This window comes from Nesoenas mayeri (assembly GCF_963082525.1).
Source record: "Nesoenas mayeri genome assembly, chromosome: Z".
NCBI classification, from domain to species: domain Eukaryota; kingdom Metazoa; phylum Chordata; class Aves; order Columbiformes; family Columbidae; genus Nesoenas; species Nesoenas mayeri.
The window spans coordinates 65178951-65206052 of record NC_137542.1 but is presented as its reverse complement, the minus strand read 5'-3'; the positions used below and the strand labels follow the sequence as shown (position 1 = coordinate 65206052).

The window sequence follows — 27102 nt, the reverse complement described above, 5'->3', positions numbered from 1 at the left end:
AGTCAGTAGCAGAACCCCATAAAGCCAGAAAAGTGCATTAAAATGATGTGTAAAGTAACCACATTTATTTAAGAATATATTCCAATATCAAAGAGCAAATTTCAACAATGCAAAACTCGCAGTTCCTTTTGCACCAACCTAATAATTCCTCTAACTTCTCTCTGTTCTTACACATGACATTTTTCCTTCTCTTGTATCCTTCTGTAGGGCCCTAAAACAATTGCATTTTGTACTGTAGCCTCTCTCCTGATTTTGCAGCTCCTGCCTCCTGACCTCAGGCCAGCCTCTGTATTCCTGCCACTCTCTATGTTACTGTCTGAATCTGGTTTTCCTATGCTATCATTAATTCTTTGGATTCCTGTTAAATTCCATCTCTTGTGAATCCTAAGGGTGCTTGAACAACGTATTGGTGGTGTTGAGGGTTTAGATTGCGGGGTGACAATCAAACCATGGCAGATGTATTCTTAACCTCCTCTTCCCACCACTTCCCCCTCTTGCCCCTCCCTCTCCCCCTTCCCACTAAGGACAGGCGATCAGGAGGAAAAGAAGGACAGAGAGAAGAGAGTTGGAAAAATTAAAGATGTTTTACTAATGCTACTAATAAGAATAGAGAAAATAATAGAAAATATACAAAACCAATCTTGAAAGTCTCAGCAACTGCAGAGCGGGCACCCAAAGTCCTGGATTGGACTCTGCAGCCAACCGGAGCTGGATTCAGTCTCTCACTGGGCCTCAGTTCGCAGGGACGACTAGCAAAGTCTTCTCCTAATGTCAGCCATGAGGAAAAGGGAAAAGGAAAAGGGATGAGATCCTCATGATCTCCCACTTTTATATGAAGTATTCACGTGAATGGAATGTTATACACAGTTGGTCAGTTTCTTGGTCACCGGTTTCTCGTTGCCCCTCTCGCGAGATGTCCATCCATGCTTATCAATAAGTTTGCATTCCATTGCTAGGTTTACCAAAACATGTGTCTGGATCTCCAGGAAAATGCAGTTAATATGAAGGCTTTAGCTGACAGGCAAATTCACTAAAAGAGAAATTTGTTTTTAACAAAACCAGGACAGGTGGGCAGCAGGGAGAGCTGCTCTGCAGCAATGTTTAATCTGTGTATCCTGGTAACTTCTGGTCAGATGAGCTTTGTTGGACCTGCAGCACTTCAATGTGGAAAGCCTCCTGACCTCCTGTTTAAGCCAATACCATCTAAAGGCTGAGCTGAACCCTCCAAGATTCAATCCTATGGGTATCCAGACAACCTGAGCACTGGGTTTAAATTCCTCAGTGCATATGTAGTTGCTGTGTAAATGAATCATGACAGTGTCTACAGGGCAATTACGCAAGGACTGTGATGCTCAAAGTTTGTTTTTCTGCCTGCCTCAGTTTCCTTATCATCTTTCAATTCAGTGCAGCTGTCTGAAAATATATTATATTCCAGGAGGCTTATTTGTAAAATGCAGTCTGTTCTGTAGATGACCAATACTTTAGCGATGTGAGCTGGTTTTAGCCATAAATATTTACCTTATTGCAAATCTTTTAGTAATGTCCCAAGCTGCATGACCCTCACAAGTTTCTGCCAGTATAGGGCATTTGAATCAACTTTACAGCTTTCCCCTCAATCGTATCTATTTAGGGAACTTCAGCTTGACGTTTCTTTAGCTTTCAGCATGTAATATTTAAAGAAATTTACCATATAGCTGATCAGAGTTGGAAACTTGCTGTTCTGTGCAGGAGAAAGGGGTTTTACCGATCCACATTCTGTTACCACACCATCTGAGCAGCACTGAAGACCAACTGCTTGTGTACCCAGGTAATCCAGCCCAGCTGGAATTTCCAAATAATACAGAGCCTTGGTTTTATAACGTAAGGGATTTTGCCCTGGCAAGTAAATAAAAGCAAGTTTTCTGCTATAAAAGGACAAAAGATTTTGAAAACATCCCATAGGGCTGTGTTTCCCAAACTTGTTTTCTGGCAGCTGATCTTGGAGCTCAACCAATGCTTTAAAAACTTCTTCCATTTTTGTAGCAGTGTGGGGAGCTTGTCAGATGAGGTTAGTAGCTTTCTGATTCTATGACTAATGTCCAGGACACAGTTCAGAGAAGGGCGTCAGCAGCGGCAATTTGTTTCTAAATTTCATCAGCAAATTATTAATCAGGATTAGAAGAGTTCTGTGGCTGATTTATCTTTATGCAGTTTAAAACACTTCAGTAATTGATACATCTTTCATAAATTTGCATGCTTCATCTCCAGATTTCCAGATGCTATTAACTCTAGCCATCTTCTCCTGCAAGATTATGTAGAAGAAAAACTAGTGGAAAATATAAAGATGTGCTGCTGCTGAAATGAATGAAAGCCTTGAAAGAGTTATTTGGTGGTACCTGTTACAGTAACACAAATCTAAAATAATCTCATTAACTTCAATAAAGGAACAGATCAGGCTGCCCCTAAGTCTCCATTTGCCTAAAATATCATCAAGTTTCAGATCGCTGGGTGATAAATTTGTAAGACTGAAAGAGCATGGTTCAAACAAAATGATTTACTGTGGGTTTGTACACTCACTGCAGTCAGATTTTTGTTTTAAAATCACATTTACAGAATGCAATACACTAGGCAGAGCTAACTTCAGTTTAAACCTGTTTAAGCTGAGTACTCCTTTATGAATGGGAACATGCTCTGAAAGGTTTTCCCAGATTGTTTACTCTGAGTCAGGCCATAGCAATTGGCTGTTGCAGTAGTAAAAAATAACTTTTGCTACTGTTGTATAGAGAAATATGTGACAAATTAAGGTAAAAATAGGCTGCAATTAAGTAGCTGCCATTATTATAACTTCCCTTACTGATGGCAAATCAAATATAATGGGATAATCAGAAGAATGTTTGTTGACTCCACTGTTCTTTTGCCTCTTTCTGCTTCAGCTCCTTAAACAGAGGCTGGAATTCATTAATGCCTTGGATGTTGCAATTAAAACTTACTGAGATTGCTGAGAGCCCTCAGCAAGCCTGTAGGACTGTTAGTATGACAATCTCAGCGATAGGTACTTGCGAGGCAGCTTTTACTGGATCCTTTTAGCACAGGGCAGCTCTGCCTCTGCAGACCTGCAGCAGCAGATGTGGCGTCTGCAAAGTGAAGGAGAATGCTGGTGGTGGAACCGGAGCAGCAGAATGAGCTCCCTCCCGAGAGGTTCTGCCGTTTGAGCTGGGCAGTAGCAATGAGCGAGGGAGAGCAAAGCCACCAGCAAAGGTACGGGAGGTGAAAACCAGAGCTGATGAACAGAATTGTGGTAATGAGTTTTAATTTGCTAAAAGAAAGGCAGGCAATAAATAGTGCAATATATATGTGCGTAAGGTAGCCCAGTTGATGGATATGCTGGTGAAATGAAAGAAGTGGGATAAACAGGTTCTGAGAAATCTCAGTTGTTAATTTTTGTCCTATTAAGAATAATGATTTGAGACACTTCTTGTGCACACAGGATTAATTGTCCCTATACTCACATTTTTAATCATCGATTTTTGATCCTGGAACAATTGGGTTGTTTCCAGCTTTTCCATCCAGACTTTTTCCTCTAGATTACTTCCTTGTAATGCTTTCGCCTTCCAGAGAAGCAACAATCTGCCTGTGCCCATGAAGGGCACACAAGGACACAGCACTTGCCAAAGCTGCTAAATGGATCAAAAGAATGATACGTGCATACACTCATCCATCTTCATAGAGATACATGAGCTTCAGTCATGCCAGAACAAGGCTCAGAGCACAACAGAGGCCCTTCCAAAAATTCTTCTGTCCGTGTTTCACTGGACCATTTTTGTTCAAAGAAACATACTCAAAGTGTGTTTTAAACCAAAATGCATCTCTCCTTTGGTGTTCATTTCAGACAACTGCCCAGTTGTCATGAAGTACAGACCATTTTGCTGATTCAGTTCTGTGCCTTTCACTGTACGATTTGATGCCTTGCGGTCTGCAGAGTGTTACAGCAAAAGGATAATAAATGATAGTTTACATTGTAACATTGCTGAAGTGCTTAGCTCAAAACCCTGTCTGCTTCTCCCTGGTGTGTCTGTTGAGTCACTTCAACAGTTCAAGTTGCTGATAGTATCACTTTTTAGGTGAAACTGAGTTTTTCAGTGGTAAGTGAAAATGGCTGAAAGGAGAGGCAGACAGGTTAAGAAGGAGAGGAACAGTCATGATGGGGGGATCTTGCTGTTTCCAGGGCTCTGCCCACCCCCACCCCAGGACTCCCTCACCCTGCCCAGGGTCCGGGACTCCATTTTCACGACGTGGGGCCATCAGCTCCTGCTCCAACGATGCCACAGCAGGGCTGGTCTCCAGCTCCCCACAGCCCTGCCCTGCCATGGGCCTCCTAAGCCAGGCATACCCACAGGCCCACCTCCTGGCCAGCCCCAGCCCAGCCACTTCCCCAGGGAGGTGCCTGACGCCCGGGCGTGGGGGCTGAGGTGGTCCCGGTGCTCACCCACCTGCCTGCTCCTGTAGCAGTAAACAATACTCTGGGACAGGCCCAGGATGGACACCGGGAGCCCCTACTGCTCCTGGTCCCCAGGGAGCCCCCAGCCCCTGTTGTGACCTAACAACTTCTGCTGCTGCTACCAGGGGAGTGATGGACGCTGGTGGGAAGTGACAGCTCTGTTCTAGAGCTCTCATTTGGTGGCCGTGGCAGAAATCTGCACCAGCGCTGTCATCTGCGAACAGATGCTTAGTCTGTGATAGCAGTGATTGTGACCCTACCATCTGCTTGGCCTACGAGCAAAGCTGACTTTATTCATAGGCTTTATTGCTGGTGTTTCTGTGGAAGGCATCCTTCAGCTGCTCTGGAGCGTTATCACAACAGCGCAGTAGAAAAGGTGAAGGCCTGATTGTCCGAAGGGCTGACTTCCTGTGGAGGGACATTTGTTTTCCATTTTTATCTGAAGCTATTTGCAAAGCTGTGATAGCTCATAAATAACCCTGCCCTTCATTTTCTGATTAGTTGACACTCTGTGCTTTGGCAGCACCGGGACTCAAGCAGGGAACAGAGTGAGCTGTTGCTCTTCCTGCAGCTGCTCCTGGAGGACCAGCCCATACCCCCAGGAACTGTAGTAGGAGACTTAGCTTGTTGCAGAGAGCTTGCAGATTACAAGTCAAGGCAGATGACAAGTGTCAGAAACAAGGTATTCTTACTATAATGACAGCTACTTTGCAGATGCAAAGGAACATTACTATCTCTCAGCTCTTAAATCCACCTACAGTATTTTATGTCCTTTTCTTCTGCATTACCTAGGTCATAGACACAAACTTAATCTTCATGTAAGGCTTTTTCCTGTTCACAAATCTTCAGTATTCATTCCTATACAACTGGCATATTGTGCCAAAATAGTAATTTGCATTTAGTTAACTCTGTGGTAGCTAATTTGCTTAATGTTAGATTCATAGTGTTGGAGGTCCACACTCCCAGGGTTGGACGTAACACAAGAAGTATAAGTGGCAGACAGAGCTGCGGCAGGCCAGCACAGTGGGCTCTTAGCAAATGTGAGCAAGTAGCAAATGCTGCTGTGACTGTATCTCTCTCCCAAGACAAGGGACTGCAAGTCCAAGGCAGCAGCAGTGACGAAAAGATGGATATCCATACTGAACTCCAGGAATTGTGGTGACTCTCTGTGCATCTTACTGTTTTCCTTATATGTCTTTAATATTTTGTTGACAGTTTCTCACAGGATAAACAGCATCAGTGCATCAGTTTATATTATGGGAACCACGTCCTCTGTCAGTAGCAAAATATGGCTGTTCAGACAGATGGCTGTGTAGACCTTGCAGGCTATTATGTAAAACCATGGCACTGCAAAGCATTCTTGCTGCCATAGGATTTGTGTGTTGGAAGAAGGAAGATATTTCATAAAACAGGTTTTCAACCTAAGACTTTTTAGCTTCCTCTCTGGAGGATTTTGCTAATTATCTTCTAAGGGCACAAATAGTTAAAGTGTTTGCCTCCCTGACTGACAGGAAAAAAACCTTATGAATTGTTGCACTTGCTTTGTATTCAGGGTTTCAATAACATGTGGCTAGGCAGAAAATAAGGAAATAAAAGAAATTTCAACCAAATCGAGTCTTATTTTGTCAACAATGGTGACATGTTTGATGTCTCTTCAAGTTTCTTGAGTCTCTTAGCTTATGTATCTGTCATCAGCATCTACTGAGTGTCAGGTATCTTGGATTTTACTCTGTGGCATGCTTCTTTGTGATTTTTTTTGGTAATCTGGGTTAGATACATATTGCCACAAAAGCTTGTTCTAAGTTATCCAAAAGGAGAGAACACTTGCTGAGATAAGCAAGAACTTTCCCATGAAACAGACTTTTGCTGGAAAAATACTGATTTCATTGAAACGTTTTGCTGATTGACATATTCCAGTTTGTCATGGTTTAAACCCAGCCAGCAACTAGGCCTCACACAGCCATTCACTCACTCCCCGCAAGTGGGATGGGGGAGAGAACTGAAAGAGTAAAAGTGAGAAAAGTCTTAGCTTGGGATAAAGCCAGTTTAATACATAAAGCAAAAGCCACGCACACAATCAAAGCAAAACAAGGAATTTATTCACTGGCTGGTGATGTTCAGCCATCTCCGGGACAGCAGGGGTTCATCACACATAACAGTGACTTGGGAAGATAAACCACATCAGTCCAAGTGTCCCCCACTTCCTTCTTCTTCCCCCAGCTTTACAAATTAAACATGACACCATATGCTATGGAATATCCCTTTGGTCAGTTGGCGTCCGCTGTCCTGGCCATGTCTCCTCCCAGCCTTTTGTGCACTGGCCACCTTCTCGCTGGCAGGCCACTGTGACAAGCTGAAAAGTCCTTGACTGCTTAGCCACAACTAAGACATGTTATCAACATTTTTCTGGAATCCAAACCACAGCATTGTACCAGCTATCAGGAGGAAAATTAACTCTATGCCAGCCAAAAGTAGGGCTCAGTTTTAACAGGCAGAGTTTAGCTCAGTAGAAATATTTCTGGTTAAGCTATGTTACAGGTCTATTGCAGAGCAGGCTGTTATCCAAGTTGGCATCTTTGCTTAGGACATTGGAAGTACAAGATCAAGTCTGCTCTTTTGAGTTCAGATGGTAAACTTGAACTTGTGTCTCCTGTATCTGAGAGTATGTACTAAATCCTGTGGGGTATTCCAAAATAGTTCTTAGTCTCCATTGTTGGATCAGTTTTTCTCTTCATAAATATAAACCCAGGAAGGTATTTAGATCTGAGCACCCAAAAGTCTTTACCACTGAGAGGAATGGAGAAATACAGAAAGGGGAAAAAGTACTATTTTCTGGTTGTGTTTGTTTTGTTTTCCAGAATAATTTTTTCAGGCTCTTGTTTTTTGTCCTTATGGTAGGTCGTGAACATTCTGGAAACCTTCATTTTTCATGGAATGGTGAAACTGTTTCTCTGCAGCTTGAAAGATGAACATCTGCAGAGATAAGGAGATGCTGTTGAACTTGACTCACATAACTCAGAACATTCTGGTTCGTGGCCAGGGTTTTGCGTATCTAGCCCAGCTCTGGGAAACAGTACCAGAGGTGTGAAAACACCCTGTGTGCTAGTGAGCAGGAATCATGACTAAAATTGTTGCAACTCTCATTTCTATTAAAGTACTGCCATTTCTATTCAAGTATTCTATTGAAATCTTTTTATTTAACCTTAGGAGTATAGACTTTGTCATATATAAATAAATAACGTTTCAAACATTAGTTCTGATTGTCCATCTGAAAGATATCAGAGTTGCTGAGGTTGGTACTGTCAGTTACTGTTATGTGACATACAAAGTTAAATGAGGCATTTGCCCAGCCCCTTTACCTTGTTTTCTGATTTGCAGTGATACCAAATAATGTGCTTTATATATGTCTCTTTAGGGTCTGATCACCTTCGGGAGAAGGATGGACTATGGGCTGTGCTAGTTTGGCTTTCAATCCTAGCAGCTCGAAGGCAGAGTGTGGAAGAGATTGTCAGGGATCACTGGGCAAAATTCGGGCGGCACTACTACTGCAGGTGAGAAAAATGAGGAAAAGGCATAGGAACTTATGCAGTTGATAGGACAATTCTGCTACAACCATGACTTGTTTAGCTGTGCTCAGCTGCATTTAGGTGTGCATTTGCTGTGTCCACAGAATGAATATCTGCCACAGATTGCCACTGTTCTGTAGGCAGTTTTTTTCTCTTGAGTAGGTGGCAGCAGAAATTATTTACTTTCTGAAGGAGCAGTGTGTATATATCATTTCTAGTACATGAGTAATTGAATTTTCTGATATCGAATGGCAAAGGATTTGGATTATTTATGTGTGGAATTTGTAGGCATAGCTCGTTACATGGTGCTGGAAAAAAAATCAATCTCAGCAAGATTTACTCCTGCATTTGTTTCTCTATGTGCTTCTGTTTGACAGTGTTTTAGTGACAACTGGATCTACACCTGCTTTTAATTCAGGAGAACTCCAAAGAGGAAAACATTTACTTATTTTTATTAAGGTCTCTAAAGAGTGACTTCTAACTTGTCTTTTACACCTTAGCTCCTGCCTCTCTCTTTCTCTCAGCATAGACATAATCCAGAGGACTTTACATATCCATAAAGTCTCCCACACACAGCTGTTCCCCACAATTTGTGGCAGCTTTCTCTATTTCACTCAGCTATTACGCACTGCACTGATTGTGTCCTTAGTCTTGGAAAGCTAGCTGTGTATTGATGATGTTTACTATGCTACTTTAGAAACTGTGTATTTTCTGTATGATTGCTGTTGACTCAGAGTCAGGTGGCCAGTGCAGAACTGTGGTGCACACACACACTGGTCAGATTGCACAGGACTTGCACGGATGTGCTGGTTTAATTTGCTATCAGTACTTCAGTGGTCTACCTCTAATTTTTGAGCTAAGCAGTAAATTGCTAATTGAAAGTATATTGAGTTCTGTGAAAGCTGAACTGTTTTCTCAGTTGTAGGGGGCTTACTTCTTCATTCTACTTTTTTCTTTTTTTTTTTTTTTTTTAATATGTGCAAGGTTTGATTACGAAGCACTGGAACCCAGAACAGCATATTTCATAATGAGAGACCTGGAAGCTTTGATCACTGACAAATCCTTCAGCCATCAGCAGTTTGCAGTGGGTAACAATATCTACAGTGTGGAAAGAACAGACAGCTTTGAGTACATAGATCCTGTGGATGGCACTGTGACCAAAAGACAGGTATGGCTGTAGTGATGGAGTAACAAAGTTTTGCAACCGTCATGTTGTCTCTAGCAGTGATGTTTGTAATGTTCGCTGGCAAGCCTCTCCATTTATTTATAGCATGGTGTTTTCTTTTCTCTGATAGATACCACATTTCCTACTTAAGGTTAGCTGGGTCTGGATAACATAATCTACCTCTGTTTTAGTCCTTGTTGACAGCAATGCACACACAGGGACGGTTCCCTTTCCTGAACAATGTAAAATGTCGTGTAGAAAGGCAGTCTTTCCTTTTTCTATTTTCTGTTCTGAAGTCTCCACTTACTTTACATTACAGAAAAAGTTAATTTTTTTTTGTTTTTGGTAACCCACAGGCTTTGCATAATTAAGGCATATTATCTGTTATAGACAATAACATGCAGAAGACTTTAGTGGATTGTACCATATGTGGGCACATTTGACTTCTCTAGCCCAAATGACCAGTTCTGTGTTCCTTCTGGTCTCTGTCCTTGATGAGACTCTGTACTATCAAGAACTGCAGTTCAAACCAAGCCGCCAGTGTTTTGAAGTTCATGATGTGCTCAAAACTAACCATGTACTTTTTCCAGGTATAAATATATATTCAAACATCTTGAATATGAGCTGACTCATATTAAAATGCGTTCTGATTTTATGCTGTTTGTTTTTATTGTCCTCGTTTCTCTGGTTTATAAATTACTTGACCTGACCAGACCCTAGCAAATGTTATTACAAGCCATTAGAACCATTGTCATGCCATTCTGCTCAGAGTCTTTATAGTTTCCATTCATCATTGCACCCAGATAATATGAGTAGCCCACCTGCCACTGAGCTACTCTCTTTGTGCATATTACTGCCGAAACAAGATACGAGGATATTGTCTTATCTAAGCCCACTGGAAAATTACAGGCATAGCAGACCTGTGGCCCTTGTACTTTTAAAAAACAGCTTGTGAATTTTCAGTGCACTTTTCTTTCCCTTGATTTTAATCCAAACCCCTTGTCCTAAATTGGAATATAATTGCTAATCATATCACCATGTAACACAGACAAGAGTAACATGACTTGGGCTGTTTTCAGATGGACTCAAAGTGAGCCCATAAAACCAGAAAGTATATCTTTTCTTAGGGAGAAGCATGTATTTATTGAGCATACAGTTCAACCAGTTCATCTTTTGGCAAGGACACATTTCTAGGTCCATGTGCCTGCAGCCTCAAAGGAATTCTCCAAGCACAACAAAATGAGAGGACATTAATCCATGCAAATGAAACAAGTCTACTGCTGCCATTTTCCTTGGGTAGCTTCCTCTTGGTGCAAATGCAGATGTTGCTTTCTGACTGTCATGAGCTTCATGCAGATTTTCCAACTATGTTTTTGGGAACCTGTTCGAAGTTTTGTTCCCCAGTAGGCAGGAGAGGGAGATTTATATTCAGTGTAACTGCACTATGTTGCATGAATGAGAAGCTGGCCGTAAGATAATTGATCAGTGTTAATAGACAGAAAACAAACACAGCACTGCGAACAGTATGCCCTGACTCTATCTTCCAATCCATTCTGACTGTTTAAACCCATTAATATTGTTCAGTAATAAGGCATAAAATTAAATTAAATGTTCTGCTGGTCCTGAAAACTGTTTTCATTTTTTAAGTCCGGTTGTGTTATCTTTTGTGCACATGAGCATATAACAGTGCTGCTCCTGAGGATCCTGAAACAGGATCAGTTGTATTTTTGTGTGAAACTTGAATTAGTAGGATGAGAAGTATGCATTGCCCATTATAATGGTTAACTTTCAGCTCTTTAATGAAGGGTTTTACATTCTGAGATTCACAGAATAAAGCTGCCGCTTTGAGATTAGAATTTTATTAATGTTTTCTTGTTGTCTCATTAGATTTGAGCTGCAAAGGAGTCTGCATGTAATCTTGGGTTTTTTGCATTTCAGTTTGAGTGAGAGGCAGGAAACAGGCATTGGAAAAGCTGGAAAAAAAGTTACTTCAGATAACTCTCCAGAGATAAAGCAAAAATCCCTCTGTGTGCAGAATGATATTTCAATCATGTATCAGCAATAAAGTATTTCCTGTCAGAGTAGTGAGTGTGGCCTGCTGTGCCTAGAAGACACTCAAAGGTCCAGTAGAGGAACAAGTGAAAATTGTGGTAATCACAGTATTTTGAAGTAAGAGTATAGCCATTTTACATGCTTCTAATTTTTGTATATGTCTCTGTGTCTGATATATTGCTGCTAGACTAGATTTTCTACTAGTGTTACTCCTCGCCATTATGCTTTTATAATGGTTTCAAAATCCTAAGATATTTTGCTCTAAGTTTGCTGCTTACTCTTGTTCATGCTACCATATTATGCTAATTTATTATTATTCATTTAATTATGAAAGTGCTAACTGAAAAAAAACCCAAACTACTGGAAAGCAAACTATGTAGTACAATGTGTAGTAGGTTCAGTTTTCTCAGTGCTTCACAGATACTAATACATTAGTAGGCTGTTTACCTGGTTTGTAGTGTAAAAGACAGAAATCCCTGTGAATCTCCATCTCTGTCACATCAGCTTCAAAGTCAGGGGGTTAACCATGGAACATAATTTTGTTTCATAGTTTTCACACAGTTCATTAAAATCCATTAAGCGGGCCCAATTTGCCTAAAATAAATATCAGCAGATGTTCAGTGTGGGAGCTGTACTGAATCTTTTCATCTGCTTCCTCCCAGGAAAAAATTATCTGTTCCCATAAGAAAACATTATTCTTGCTAGTGACAAATAAAGTGTCCTGTTTTCATAAAACAGGAAGTTATTCTGTCCTGTGTGCTTTTCTGTGTGTTACTCTTTATTCTTTTCCTTGTATGTCGTTTTACAAGTTCTGCATACAAAATTTTATGTTTCATGGAGCTGACACCTTCTATATAATAAAGAGCAAAAACATGGCTTTAAATCAATGACCTTTACGTCAGGTAAAAGAATGTCATCATGACAAACAGTTAATAGGCTGCTTGCAACTTCACCAGCTTCCTTTGACCTTGCTGGCCCCAAAAACTCAAAAACACCAAAAAGGAAAACTTTTGTATGTTAGACTGGGTATTCTGTAACAAGTGGTGAAAAACAGTTGAGTTGTGTCTTTACAAAAGATGTGGAGTCACAGGTTATTTTCCAGGCAATTCTTTTTCGTATTTGTTTGGTAACAGTGTTTTTGGCTGGGTTTTTTTGCCTTCAACAAATGTTTGTAACTCACAGCTTTTAGGTATTTCCAGAAAACAGTGAGGATATACAAATTTAATCACTCTTATTTTATTTTTGTGGCTTTTCTGAGTGAAAAGCTTTGCTAGTACTTAAATCACAGTTTCCAAGGGAGAGTCAAAAGTCTTTTTTTTTTTTTTTTTGCTGCTGGGCTCTCTGAAAAATGAGTTAAACGAAATCTCCAGGTGCAAATATCTTGACTTTAAGGTCTGATTTGACAGTCCAGCTCTAAATGCCATTGTTTCCCAAGCAGGTGATTTCTCCCTGGCACTAAGGATTATTGGTTTTAAGCAGTACAGCCACTGTGTCTCTGTAATTCCCTTTTACAGAGTATTTTCAGCTGTATGGCTGGAATCCTGGTCTTACAAACAAATATTAGCTGTCACTGCACACGTGTAATACTGTCAGTTGTGTGTCCCTGAGAAATGTAAAATGAAGAAAATAATAATCTCAGAAATAGTACAGTGAGCTGCTAGTCATGTGTCTGTATACGTTGCATAAATATCCCAAGCACTGTATCTGGCTACAGATGCTGTAGTTTGGTGGAGCATTTTTGCATCTTAAAGTTATGGGAAAAGTTCTGGGGGGTGTTTATAAATAGTTTTTTTCTGAAGATCACAATTTAATGAGTGGTGAGACTTCAGATGTGCTAAACTGAGTAGCAATGTGTTATTGTCACTATTGCTAGATAAACATGGAGTATGTAAAATGCCCATTCTGTCTTTGGAGAGGAATACACTCATGTGTTCTGATGTTAATTCTTTCATTTTGTGCAGATATGTTAGACTCCCTTTCTTCTTTCTTAAAGCTGGTTGACATTAATGTTCCATATTTCGAGCTGCTGGTCCTGGGTTTGACAACCATTGGAAACAAACTATATCCAGAACTGTGAAACTCTTCAATTTCTCTTCTTTCTTTTCACTGTTATAAATTTAAGTCAGTGAACAATCAGCAAAAGGCAGCCCCTTGCTTATGGGATCAGATCACAACAAACTGCCTGTATAATTCTAAGTGTCCAAGATGAAATCTTGATTCCATTGAAATCAATGGCACAACTCCCATCAGCATCAAGTGAACCATCACATTACAAAGTTGGCTTAATAGCAAATGTTAGAAAAACAGGCTCTAAAGCTCAATCTCACAAATGTAAACTATTTCTGTTGGTCACTTAGGCTGTACTTTTTGAGACTACTAGATAAATTTCTAGATAAATTGCCAATACATGTTTAAATTAATAGATAATAAATAGATAATAAATAGATAATAAATTAATAGATAATAGATAAATAAACTAGCAGCTTAAAAAAGTGTCAGGGTATCACCAGAGTTAAAAATGGAAAATATCTCTTAGGCAATCCAACCCTTAATCCATGTGGAATATTTTCCTCTTGTATATTTTCTAGTGTTAATGAACATTTCACAGGAAAGACATGGACCTGTTGGACAGGGTCCAGAAGAGGCCACCAAGATGATCAGAGGGCTGGAACAGCTCTCCTATGGGGACAGGTTGAGAGAGTTGGGGTTGTTCAGCCTGGAGAAGAGAAGGCTCTGGGGAGGCCTTGTTGTGGCCTTTCAGTACTTAAACGGGGCTGATAAGAAAGATGGGGACAGACTTTATAGCAGGGCCTGTTGGGATAAGACAAGGGGTGATGGTTTTAAACTAAAAAGGGGAGATTCAGATTAAATATGAGGAACACTTTTTAAACAATGAGGGTGGTGAAAACAAGTTGCCCAGAGAGGTGGTAGATGCCCCATCCCTGGAGACATCCAAGGCCAGGCTGGATGGGGCTCTGAGTGACCTGATCTAGTTGAAGATGTCCCTGCTCATTGCAGGGGGATTGGACTAGGCCTTTAAAGGTCCAACCCAAACCATTGTATGATTCTGTGATTACCAACCAAACAATGCAAACAATACAATACATGGTGCTGAAGATGTTTTGGCATATACCTGAGGAGACAAAGATTTCTAGTTAGGAATATTGGACCACTGTGCTGCTATCATCAGTGTCTTCTCAAGCTGCTGATAAACCTGGAAGAACAAAATGCTTCTCTCTTACTTCTCTCATTTTTAATGGTTTACTGCCCCTTAAACAAAAGTATCAAGGATCTCAGATTATGCGTTAGGCATTTGCCAACAGCAGGACTAAGAGGGGAAATGAAGTCCAGTGACACAGCAGAGGTGTCACTTAGCCTAAAAGTGCCATTTACAGGAAGGGAACTGTGCTGTTAGTGCAGAATTGTTAGAGTATCAATACACTACAACTATTTACACTGCACTTCAGTCCTTCAGTCTTAATGGCCTTCCTGTAAGGCAAGTCTGTTTACTGAGGATCCAGGTATACGGTCTGTGGTCTGTAAAAGAATGTATTAATGTATACAGTATGGAGGCGAGGAGGAGGAAAGAAGAGGTGAAGATGGGAGCAGAGAGAAAATTCACAGTTAATAAGAAATCATTTTTATTCTACACACAGTTAATGTACATTAATCAGTGTACATGAAATTAATTATCACTTAAAGTTAAATTTCCCAATTCATACTACAGACTCTTGTTGAAATGTTTGTAATCAGACATTGGTGCATGGTCTATGAGGGGTCACAACTGATTCTGTCTTTTGTATTCACTACTGACAACCTTTTTTTGATCCTGGGAGACTGCAGCTATTTCTTAGGCTCCTGATCCTTATTGATCTTATAACTATTTCTCTGACCATTGATTTTATGCTCTGCCACATGGAACAAGATCGAATCAGCTAAAGAAAATAAGAACAGCAGTAAGAGAGTCCTTGTTATGAGGATGGAGAGGGAATACACAAGATCATTTCTAGTCTTTAGAGGAGAAAAAAGAGTAATAATTTGTCTGAAGTTACAGGGAAAGAGGAATTGTATCCTAATGACTCTTCCTTTCACTTTTCATTTTAAGGCAGTGAACTGTGGTTTGTAAAGTTACTGCTGCCTTACATATGTGCTGTTCCTTCTTCTTCCATAGGGGCTGCGGATTATTTTTTCAGATGCTTCCAGGCTTATCTTCAGAATGAGTGCTTCTAGCCATGTGAGAGCTACTCTCCGGATCTATGCAGAGAGTTATGAAAAGGATCCCAGCCAACACAATAAGGAACCACAGGTAATGCAATAGCATTGCAATAGTCAAAGTTGATAAGTAATGCACTTCCTCTGTAATAGCAATGGCTGTAGGTTTTCATCTTTAATCAGAAGGACCACTCAGCACTTTGACCCCTGTTCTTTGTGGATGATGTTCCTAATCATGTGACTGTACACATCTTGAGGCAGGACGAGGAGTTTTAATGTATGCTTGTATAATGTCTAACACAACAGAGATGTCAAGGGCTGAGATACTGGGTGATACCTACTAAGAGAAGCCATCCTAGTTTATTTTTCACTTTTTGTTTTTTGTGTCATAGTCTGAGTTACTGAACAATATTTAAAGAAAGAGATAAATATTTTTCAAGGAGGTTATCTGAAGATCACTCAGTTATGGCAACCAGGGATTCCTCACAATGAGAGCGGAGTTAGGAAATACAGATGACAGAGTATAAACTATATAGGGATTCCTTGTAAGGGAAAGACCTGTGGCTGTCTGCGAATTATTTTGTATCATAACCAGACTCTTTCCTAGGAAGAGTGAAGTTTGAGTACAAGTTGCAGTATAGTCCAACAGATGCCTAAACCAATTCATAATATAAATCACATTTTGAACTCTCAGATTTTTCCCAGTAAAACACTTTCATGCTGTGATATACAACAAGAGACGACTAAGAATGCTTCCTGGAAGAGAGGATAAGCATTTGGCTTTTAGTAAATCAAAAACCTGTAGTTTGAAGTACCATCTAGTTGTGTATTCAAAACTGAAACACAAATGCAAATTTCCCAAAACATAAATGCTGTCAAATGCATTTGAAGCCTAGGTAAATGTTTGACATTGTTTTTTTTTTCACCAGATTTCCACCATATACTTAGCTAGTTTCTTTTTATGCTATTAAACAGTTACCTAAGTGCTTCAGTTTTTCTAGAAATGTTGCAGACTCCATCTCTGCAGATATGATCTATTGATTTTACTTGCTTTTTATTAAGTAACAGTTTTCATCCCCAGTAAGTCGTCAGAATATGTATAATGTTAAACCTCCAACAGAGTACAGAACTATTCTTTAGTGATTTTAGTATTTTTCTGTGCATCCAGGGTTAGTCAGCTAACAGGGTCATAAATACTTTTTGACTAAAGAACAACAGTGCTACAACCCCATTTGCACTTGCTACTGAATCGGTTTTATGTGGTAAGGTTTTGGTAGCAGGGGGACTGCAGAGTGGCTTCTGTAAGAAGGCACCAGAAGCTGCCCCATATTGAACAGAACCAGTTCCAACTGGCTCCTAGATGGACCCACCACTGGCCAAAGCTGAACCAGTCAGCAATGTTGGTAGCCCCTCTGTGTTAAAATACTTAATAAGGGTAAAAAGTACATCAGCAGGGAGAGAGGAGTGAGAATGTGTGGGAGAAACAACTATGCAGACACTGAGGTCAGTGAAGAATGGGGGGAGAGTGATAGAGTGGCTTGGTGGACACCTGGCAGCCACCAGCATCAACCCTCCACAGTCAACCCACCACAGCTCTGTCCCGTTTTGTTACGGCACAAATCAGTTGCAATTAAGCTGACTATTTTAAATATGGTTCTTTGTGCTATGTTGGCTAGACATAGATTAAATGAAACTAAGTCATGGTAAAAGGCAGCCTGAGAGTCAGTTTTAGAGGTTTGCAGTGGACTTACAGTAACCTTCTGATAATGTAGCACAAAAATATGATCTGAACATATTTCCTGTCTAAGGAATCCCAGCAAAAAAATACTAGAAAGCAGCATACCATATACTTGCAGCATTCATCTAGCCTAATTTTGACTATTTAATTACAAATGAGCATGTGCCTTTTATAATGAAATCCTTTTTGCATCAAAGGGTTGTTCTGCTTTTTACAAGGTATGCAATATGAGAGAAAGGATATGCTGGCAAAGTTCAGGCTTGTGGGTCTCCTGAAGTAACGTACAATCAATGTCCAGTATTTAACACTTGTTTTTTAAAATGGGTGGAAAATAGCAGATATTCTTATTGAATTTTACACTTGTGAAGAGACTAGATTGACTAGATAGACTCAGAAAACGAAGAATATGCTACTCTACTGTTCCATTTCATCCTTGTTCTGCATGGCTTTGCTTAAGAAAGGTGCATAAAGTCACCTGCAAGCTGTAGTGACCTCCCTCCCCAGAAACACAGCCTATGTCCAAGGAGCAGGAAGAACGCAGCTGCTGCACAGGTTGGTAGGAGCCAGGAACCCAGAGCAGCTACAGGACAGGCATGCCCTCCTTGTCCTGGGCACTGTCTCAAAGCAGGCCAAGTGGAGCAGGAAGATCAAGGCTCTGGTAACAAGGCAAAATGAGGCAAGCGATGGATCAGGTTCAGGGTCCATCTGGAGCAGCAGGATATGGGACAGAAGACAGGGCTGGTGACAAGGCAACAGTGTGGGTTTATCCAGGACACAGGGTAAAAGTGAGAACCAAAGACAAGCTACAATGTACATCCAAGGAGTCCTTCAGGGAGGGAGGCAACCTGTAGCACAAGTCTGGGGTCCACCCAGGCAGCTGCACCAAGGAATCTGGAGAGAAGCACCCCTAGGGCATAGAACCTGCAGACTGTTACACTTTTGGCTGCTCATCCATGGTATTCGGTAGTGAACAGATAATCGCAGGGGTAGAAATGTTGTTGCCTTGAAACTTGTTGCAGGGACTTCCCTGCATTTTTTAGTGCAGGCAGACATTTTAACATCCAGGCTGCCTCAGGAGTTACATAGTGCTGTAAAGACCCTCCTCATCTCTTGCCATGTGCACAAAATCTGGGACAAATAGCAGTTTCATCTCAATTAATGCAATAAATTCTTTCTCTGGTTTCTTATTTCACAGTATTGCACAGTTCCCACCTCTTATCTTTCCTTTCTCTGACTGAACGCGTTGCCAACAACATGAGGGCAATAGGAGCTGCAAGGTCATAGATTGTATACCGCAGGCACATGGTGCATTTCAAGGAAGTAAATAAATTTGATTTCAGGAGATCCTCATCTTAGTACAAAAATAACTAAAAATTTCTCAGGAGAACATCTGATAGTCAGTGAAATATGTGGAAGAGAGTGAATAGCAAACCCCTTTATCAGAAAACAGCATTGCTGAGAAGGGGTGGCATAGTTCTGCTGATATTGTAATTCCTTTTTTGTTTTAGTTTCCTTTGACATTCATACTGATGTGAACATCTAGAAGAGCTATGATGGATTTGGAGTTTTAAGTGCTTTGTTTCCTCTTTACTTTCAGTAGTAGGGGCATAATCAACATACTCCTAAGTGACCAGTTATTCAAAGAGTGCTGACATAAAGAAGTATGTAAAGTATACACCTTATATATAGCATTTAAGGAAACTGTTATGTTTGGGATAAATGCTTATTTTTCTTTAAGCGTAGCTGGTCTTTGTAACTGGGTAGATGACTACATGTAGCTTCTGTATTGTCGCACTTTGCCTGCAACTACTGATCAGGAAAAACTCTCTTCCATACTTTTTATATCATAAACCAAGACATAAAATTATTTTATGATTGGCTGCTTAAGTAAATATTTAGTTGCTTCTGCCTTATTGGACCACCTCCTTCCAGTACCTTGTTTTCATTTTTTACATAGACAAATGGAAGATGAATGCTTTGCATTGCTCCATGTTTTTGCCTGGTGACAATTCCAGTCAATACTTGAAATGAAAGGCAAAAGTATATTGAGACATCTTTTTGGCTCTTTTTCACAACAATTGATTCTTGTTCTGTGGAATCATTATGGTGACTAGGTTGAGTTTACCTCCTATCAGGATCCTTTGTTTTCCCTTTTCAGACAAAGCCTTTTCCGAAATTAATCAGCCAACTTTTCAGCAGTTTTCAAGTTTTTCTAGTTTGCTTGTGTTCTCTTTGACAGTGTTAACTGCTGATGGTGAATCTTCCACATATAAGCAGAAAACTAAACCACACCTTCTAATATGCATGATGAGACATGCATATTGTCCTGAAACACCAATATTACACTATAACGCCTTTTGAGTTGTGTTAACTGAGACATATTTTAAAGGCAATATATACAAGTACCTTTATTTTAAGAAGAACTGTTCACTTGAGGTGGACAGAATTAATTGTTCACATTAGAGGTGATGTACTTCTCTGGATGATGGTAACTTTATTTCCCACAAGACATTCAGCCAGATGATCTTTCAAGATCCCTTCCAACCTAGGCTGTACTATGATGAACCCTTATCCAGCATGAAATTTGGACAAAGATCTGTGTCAATGCTCAATATCATCCAGGTTCAACCACTGTAGGTAGCCGTAAGCCCTACTTTGGTTTGATACCCAGCAGAAAGCCTGAAAAGCTTGAAGCTGCTCAATGCTGCCTCTTATTTTGACCTCAGGGAGCCATTCAAGTGAGTGTTGCTCAAGTGAAGCTCTCCTCATGCTTTGTTGTGTCTCAATAGTGTGTAACTCTGCATGAGTCATACAGGAAGAGCTAACTTTCAGGCCTTATTGTCTGTATGTTTTCCTTCAGAAACATTAGAGCTTCCATAAGAGCAGAGTAAATGAAGACAACTGCGTGATTGACAACATAGTAGTCCAAGGGAAAGCAGTTAAGTACACCAGTAATTAGAAGACTGAGGTTATAGATAAATGTGAATTGGCTTCTGGCCATTGAACAATCCATTGAAGGAAACTGGCAGAAACAGCCTCGTTATCCCCTAGGAGATAAGGAGTGACTAATTTTTTTTTCTGTGAGTAGTTCAGGTCTTCCTATAAGCCAGTATCAACATGAGTGAAAATCAGGAGCAATAGAGAAAAGTGACCATCATGCTCTGTGCAAAGTATATTAAAAACAATCCAATGTAAGCACTTGAAAATTATGTAATATATAGGGGTGATGCCTTCTAGTTATAAGGAGGCTAAAACAAAGTCTTGAAAACCATGCCCAAGGCTTTTCTAAAACTGTATTGTTCCCCTTAGAATGGAAGACCACTGTTGATTCTCATTGCCACTGCTGATGCCCCTCATCACTCTGCATTCCTGGCAAAGTTGCTTTCCAGCTAACTTGGAAGATTTCTTTAAAAATATGATTTTTTTGGTTTATACTATGCAAATAGGCATTCAGGTAGCAATTTCAGAAAGTTCAGTTCTTTATAGCAAACAACAGACTTCTGCCTGAAGCTGTGGGCCTTTATGCATTAACATGTATCTTTTCCTAAGGTTAATAGAGTTATTAGCTGTGCTAAATTTAACACAGTTGGAAAAACTAGAGATATGTCCAATGAGCATGAAGTACTAAAATAAGAGTTTATTGACCTTTAGGCTCATTTGCAGCCTCATTTTATAGATCAACTCATATTTCATTATTTCCAGATCCTGATACATAGTTAATATCTTCTCATCCTTTTTCTAGCCACCTGAATATACTATTGAACTTGGATAGTATTCAAACAGGGAGTTTCATATGCGAAGACCAAGAAAGAAATGACTTGTTATGCTGAGTTGTTTTGATTGGTTTTATTTGTAAATCCAATGTGTTCTTCAACAGCAAGTTTGTGTGGCTGTTGCAGGATAACTGTCCTGGAAATAGTGTAGTAAATAATCTGGATAGCTCTGAATATGGACTAGCTAGCTCTATTTTATTTAGGATGCAGTGAATCACAAATTCTGCAATTACTTTTGCCAAAGTCTAGTGAACTACGTGCTAGTTAGCTACAGAATCATTAGATTAGCAGCAGCCAAGTGAAGGTTTCAGGGCAGTAGTTGTTTCTTTGTGGTTTTGTCCAAAAAGGCATGCCAATCTAAAAAAAAAAAAAAAAAGGTGATAAAAAAGAAAAATTGGGATAGATCGTCAAAGACTGGATTTCTGAATCAATTCTTGAATGGCAAGTAGCAGAGGAGAAAAAAAGCCAATTTTCAGGTGGACCTTGGTTGTCATATGAAAGGATAATGATTATGTATGGTTGTATATCTAGTGATTATATAAAGTGATTGTTAATGGTGTGAGTTTGTCCAAGAGGAGGGAACTGAAATCAGTAACCCAGAAGTCCTTGTGTCCAGTATCACTTAATAGAGATAAAAATTAAAGTTTTCTGTGTGATTATAGACACTCCCACAACACTAAGCACAAGTCCAGTTTGCTAGAGAATAATTACCTCTTCATTTGTTTTTGAAGCATTGGGTGTTTTAGCATGGCTCTTGTTGGCTGTTAACACATACAGTATAGTGCAGAGAAATCATGTGAAGTTTTGCCTTTACTATTAAAATCAATTAGATTTTCTTTGAGGGGGTGTGAGATATGGAGATTTCCGTCTGATCACACTCTTTACGTAACTTAATGTGTGTGTACCATTCAGGTAATTTAGCTTCTAGTTCTGCACGAAAGATGTACAGTGAACACATTTAAAATCAGCTATTACATAGGAAAAGTACTTCATGTAACAGTAATTATAAAATCTTTCAGTCATAGTGGAAATTAGTTCATTATACCTAATCTTCACTCTAAGCTTTTTGGGCACACTAGAAAGGAACTAATCTGTTACAAACGTAGAATTTTTCACACAACACTCAGTTTACGTTTTCCTCTTGTCTTTGTCACCCATCTTGTCTGACCTACTCTATTGCTAGGGTCAGAACAGCTGGCCTTTATTGTAATTTTATTTGAGTTAGCAGGCAGACCATGCACATGAGTAGAGAGGCCAGTTTCTTTTTTCCTGTGGAAGTGTGCCGCTTCATGGTAACAAAGTGAGCACCACCAGCGCTGTGGCTGTTGCAGAGCCAGCCCAGTTTGTTCCACAATGAAAACTAGGCCATCCACATTGCTTAGGTCTGCTGGAATGGGTGGCCATAGCATAAACCTTTCCAAAGCCTTCTCTTTTATGGAATGCAAGACCCAAAGAGACACGCTGAGCTGTGTGTTGAGCCGTTATGGCAGAAGCCCTGCAGGAGATCACTGCTGTGGTGCCAGCCTGTGTGGTCTTAGTGCTGACCTCACTTCGCACTTATTTCAGTCCATTCTTCATGTCTATTCCACCACTTCAGCGTTGCTTTGTAAGTGTATTGATTTGACTTGTAAAGTACACTGGAGCCAAAGCAGAAGCTCCTTCTGATAGGTAAGGCCATCAAAACATGTTTTGTGGGTACTTGCTCCTCTTTTCTGACATTCATTTCCTTTCCCTTAGTTCATGTTCTGGTGATTCTGTTGCCCAGGTTACAAAGGGCTAAGAGCAGCTTCAGATAGTCACAAAAATGACGTGGGAGCAGGAAGAAGTAAGTCCTTGTTACAGGACTTAGAGCTGTCTGTTACCCTGACATCTCAGAGCAGCCTTCTGTATAACGTTTAAATAGTAAAAATAGAACAATTGAGAATGAATTTAAGTGCCAGAAGAGAAAAGGATATCTAGCCCGTGCCTGAAACTTTTAAGGCTTATAATAGTTTTTACAATAATAATACCACCACCTAGCAGTTACAACTTTTGGTGACTTCAAAGCATTCTGCAAGCATGTTTTTCTCAAGGCAAACTTTAAGAACTGGAAAAGTGCTTTGATACTAAATCTGATAGACAGGCAGCTGAGGAAGTAGAATTTGGGGTTTGACAGCAATTTTTAGAGAGGGAAGATGCAGAGATGGAAAACATTTGACACATCTGTCTTTACAGAGCTCTAAAAATTAGGCTGTAGCTTGTCTTTGATGACTTCATGCTGTACTAACCCACTTGTTTATCTCTCTTTAATTTTGAGGCATTAATAATTGTTCCAGGGAAGTGAACTCTTCTGGAACATGTAGTACTATGCCAGCTCTGCTTAAAAATCTGTAGCAAGGTCTTGAACTTTTGTTCTGAAATAGTCACCATCCAAACTGTAATTTTGTTCATCAGTAATTCAGGTGCCTGAATGCCTGGGTGACAGTCACACAAGGTTTAGCCAGTTGATGCTGGATCTTTGATGACTGGCTAATTCAGATGGCCTTTATTTCAGTCCGTTCTTCATGCTGGATCTTTGATGACTGGCTAATTCAGATGGCTTTCCATTACCTCTCCCTGTGATCCCAGAACACAGGGAGCAAATGCTTTAGTATTTAATGTTTCCAGTTACTGACATATGTACAAATAATTGACCCTGTGTTCCTAGTGTTCCATCCTGTATGTTCGCCTGGGTATATGTAAGGCTGAGGGAGCCCCAAATAACACTGGTGGACATGATGCTGAATGAAAAATGCGGATCAGTATAGTAAGAGAAAACAGAGCAAATGTTTGTGAACTGTAAAAGGAAGCTGTAGTCATCCGTTGTTCACTAAAATGTGTGAATCCTGTTTGATGGTATTGCCATTCTCTGAGGTTTTTTTTTTCCCCCTCTTTATTTTTTCCAGATAAATTCTGCAGAATTCTTTTCACTGATGAGATTGATGGGGAAACTTATTTTTGAGACTTACACTGGGCAAAGTGAATTTGAGACCTGTGGAAAATATCCATGCTCTGACTGTGTAGAACTCAGTTACATTTGGTTTTCCTAACAAGGCTGAAATTCAGTGCAGGCTGGGGAAGAGACTGAAAGAAAAGATTCACAAGCTTTACAGTCGAACTCTGGACAGATGATTTTGCATCAGAACTGCACGAATTTTTGATGAAAGCTGGCAAGTTTTAGCTTAAATGTGACACATAGTACGTTTTCACAAGTTGTTTCTTGACATACAGATGGCATTTGTCCACCTATTCTGTGGAAAAATATTTCTAAAGCCAAACCTTAGACTCTTGCTGAGCTTTTAAGCTGCAGGCAGGTATATTTCGACCTTGCCTGAGCTTTTGATAAACCAGGTGCATCATAGTGCAAATCTTATCTGAGAACCTGACTAAAAGAACTGGAACTGTATGGATTTTTCTTGAAAGCTCACAGAGGGAAAAAATGCTACATGAGCCAAAGAGAAATGATACACCTCTGACAGCTCTGGTACAGAGTATTCCTGAGCAAAGGGCTTTTGATCTTTATTTGTACTATGTTAGATGTCTGCTTGTTTGATGTATTTCCTGGTATGAATAATCTTCCCTACCAGTTATTTCTTTAGAAGTATAGCATCTATATTATTACTAAAGCAAAATTCTGATTTAAGTTTTTTCTGTTCGTTTTCAATTCCTAAATTATATGTGTGGGATAACATGGCATATCTCCCACACATTTTGCAAGAGTTTTCTGTATTAACATTAACATACAGAATGATTGTAATTGCCATTTTGAGTTGACATGTCAATAGTAAAGTTTTACAATTTCTGAAGCAGAAGAAACCATTTGAAAAATATTTTTAAATCAAGATCTCTTTAAAATATATAACTCTTTCTAGAATTGTATAAACTGCAAATGATTGCTGGCCAGGAATCATCTTTTGCAACTGGAATGTAAACCATTCATTGCAGAAATAAAGGAGTTTCAAAAAAGGCATATACAGCTGTAGTTCCTTGTTGGTCTGCTCTGTTCTTGCCATTCCAAAGAGAATGCTTTTTTGGTGTTGTTTTTTTTGGTTTTGATGTTAGTTTTGTTTTGTTTTTCACCTGCAGGATGAAGGAAGTATACTTTAATTTAAAGTGTGAGAGGACAGAGCTAAAATAAGAGCATGATTATGACAAGCAGAATACTTAGTAGTAATTGGAACAACTTGGCAAAAGAGCGGCAGCTAAGTTGTTTATATAAATGGGTGTCACATAAACTTGTTTGATTTTGTGTTTTGTTCAAAGCATTGTATAGAGCTTTGTTTGGCCTTTTTTCCCCTTTTCTCTTCCAGGGTGCATTTGTGGTTTAAGAAAGCTGGGTCAAGTAAAGCTGGTTGGCAGGGTCGCTTGTTACATTTTCCTTTGCTTTTTCGATTAACTAGGAAAGAGGTTTCTTAGGGGAGTGCCAGAGTTCTCCTTGATCCTTCTTGTTGAAGGGAAGGAATGATATGGTCCAGACCTTATAAATTGGCACATTTTATTGTTTTCTCTTGCAATATTTGCCCACAGATGCAAGTTTGTGCTCCACATGTTAATCTCCTCTAAGCACATTTGACTCTAATGGACTTGTATTCTGCTTCAATGATTATTCAGTAGATAGATACCTACAAATATGGAGCTTTTTTGAGCAATAACGTCACACTGCTCACACTTGTGCATAACTAAATTTGACACCAGTGGCATTCAGTGTGTTACTCCCTGACTCTACTTGCACAATTAGTTTGTCTGCTCACTCTTTTAGGTGTCTGGACATTTGTATAAATAAAGCAAACACCTCATACTGACAGAACTGTTAAGTGGCTGAAAGAGATTCGAGGTATTAACTATATTAATCTCATAAAAAGATATCTAAATTTAAGCTCACCTGAATTACAGTTTTGTTTGATTTGGTTTTTAAACCTGACAGGTTTGAAGCCAGAATGTAGTTTATTTGAAACATGTGGCAGGCGAGAGTCTTGACGAATTTGAAAACCAAATAGATGATTCTCTGAAAAGAAGACTTTCACACAAAACTCAACTCTGCCAGTTTATCTTTACATGTCATTTAATTAACCGAGTGAAGGTTCAGTTTCCATTTGAAAAAATATATTTTACTTGATTTTCATGTGGTACCATCGTAGTTGTTGTCTGCACCCAGCTGTCTGTGCAGTGTTATACATATGGCCATTCAATAAGGACTGTAGCCTGAAACATGAGAGTTCATGCTGCCTCTGTTGGAATTTATCCTATTTAATATAACTATAGGTGGTACTACTCAAAACATACTTCTGTGATTTCTGTTAAGGTAATTGTTACAGTACCTTCCAGCTCTAAGCTTCACAGTTAAAGTGTGCATCTCATGTACATGGCTCCCACTCAGCAGAATAGAAATAATATTACTTTTGTGATTTCTAGGTTGTTTTCTACATTATCAGTGTAGCATACTTATTGATTTCTCTTTTCTGCATACCTTAGGTATACTCGGTGTAACACTGCACAAAACATATACTCAGCATGATACTTCATTGTATCAAGTATGACAATGTACACACTGTAGCTGTGTCAGTGTTTATTAAATGTTTTACTATTGTTATATAATACTACAGTTAAAAGGAGGATTTATATGTGAAATCTGTTGATATTTCTGCTTTATGTAATTCAATTTATTTCTTCTTCTTTAGGCTGTGCTGAGTCCTCTTATAGCAATCGCACTGAAAATATCTCAGATTCATGAGAGGACAGGGCGAAAGGGACCCACTGTCATCACCTGAAACCAGAGAAGATTGTAAAACCAGGGCCAAAAGAGGAACAGCAAGGAAGAGAGAGGACCTTGCTGAAACATGTTAGCCATTTGTGCCTTGTATGATTTTAAAAGTTGTCTTGGGGATAAATGTAGGGTGGGAAGAAACATTCAGTATAATGTTGAGCATATTCATTTGCATTGATCTCCAAATACAATAGTATATTGACTTCTTTGTTTTACCTGCAATATCTTAATTTCAGATCACAATATAGCCAAAGAAAGAGGCCTTAACCTTCACGTGTTGTCAGCAATGTGGCAGAAAAGGAAAACTCCTTGGTTTTGAATGCTCTTATAAAGGCTG

At 39.6% G+C, this 27102-nt stretch overlaps 1 protein-coding gene across 1 annotated transcript in view; it reads left to right on the top strand.

The window, feature by feature from the left end:
* The window catches only part of PGM5 (phosphoglucomutase 5), a gene marked incomplete at both ends in the record, with an annotated part of 69571 nt that extends 42802 nt beyond the window's left edge, over positions 1 to 26769 (top strand). The window contains 4 exons of the mRNA XM_080362791.1: positions 7893 to 8028; positions 9028 to 9211; positions 15432 to 15566; positions 26680 to 26769. Of these exons, the coding sequence (XP_080218917.1) occupies positions 7893 to 8028; positions 9028 to 9211; positions 15432 to 15566; positions 26680 to 26769 (545 nt within the window). The remainder of the gene's footprint in view (positions 1 to 7892; positions 8029 to 9027; positions 9212 to 15431; positions 15567 to 26679) is intronic.
* Between the last annotated feature and the right edge of the window lie 333 nt (positions 26770 to 27102).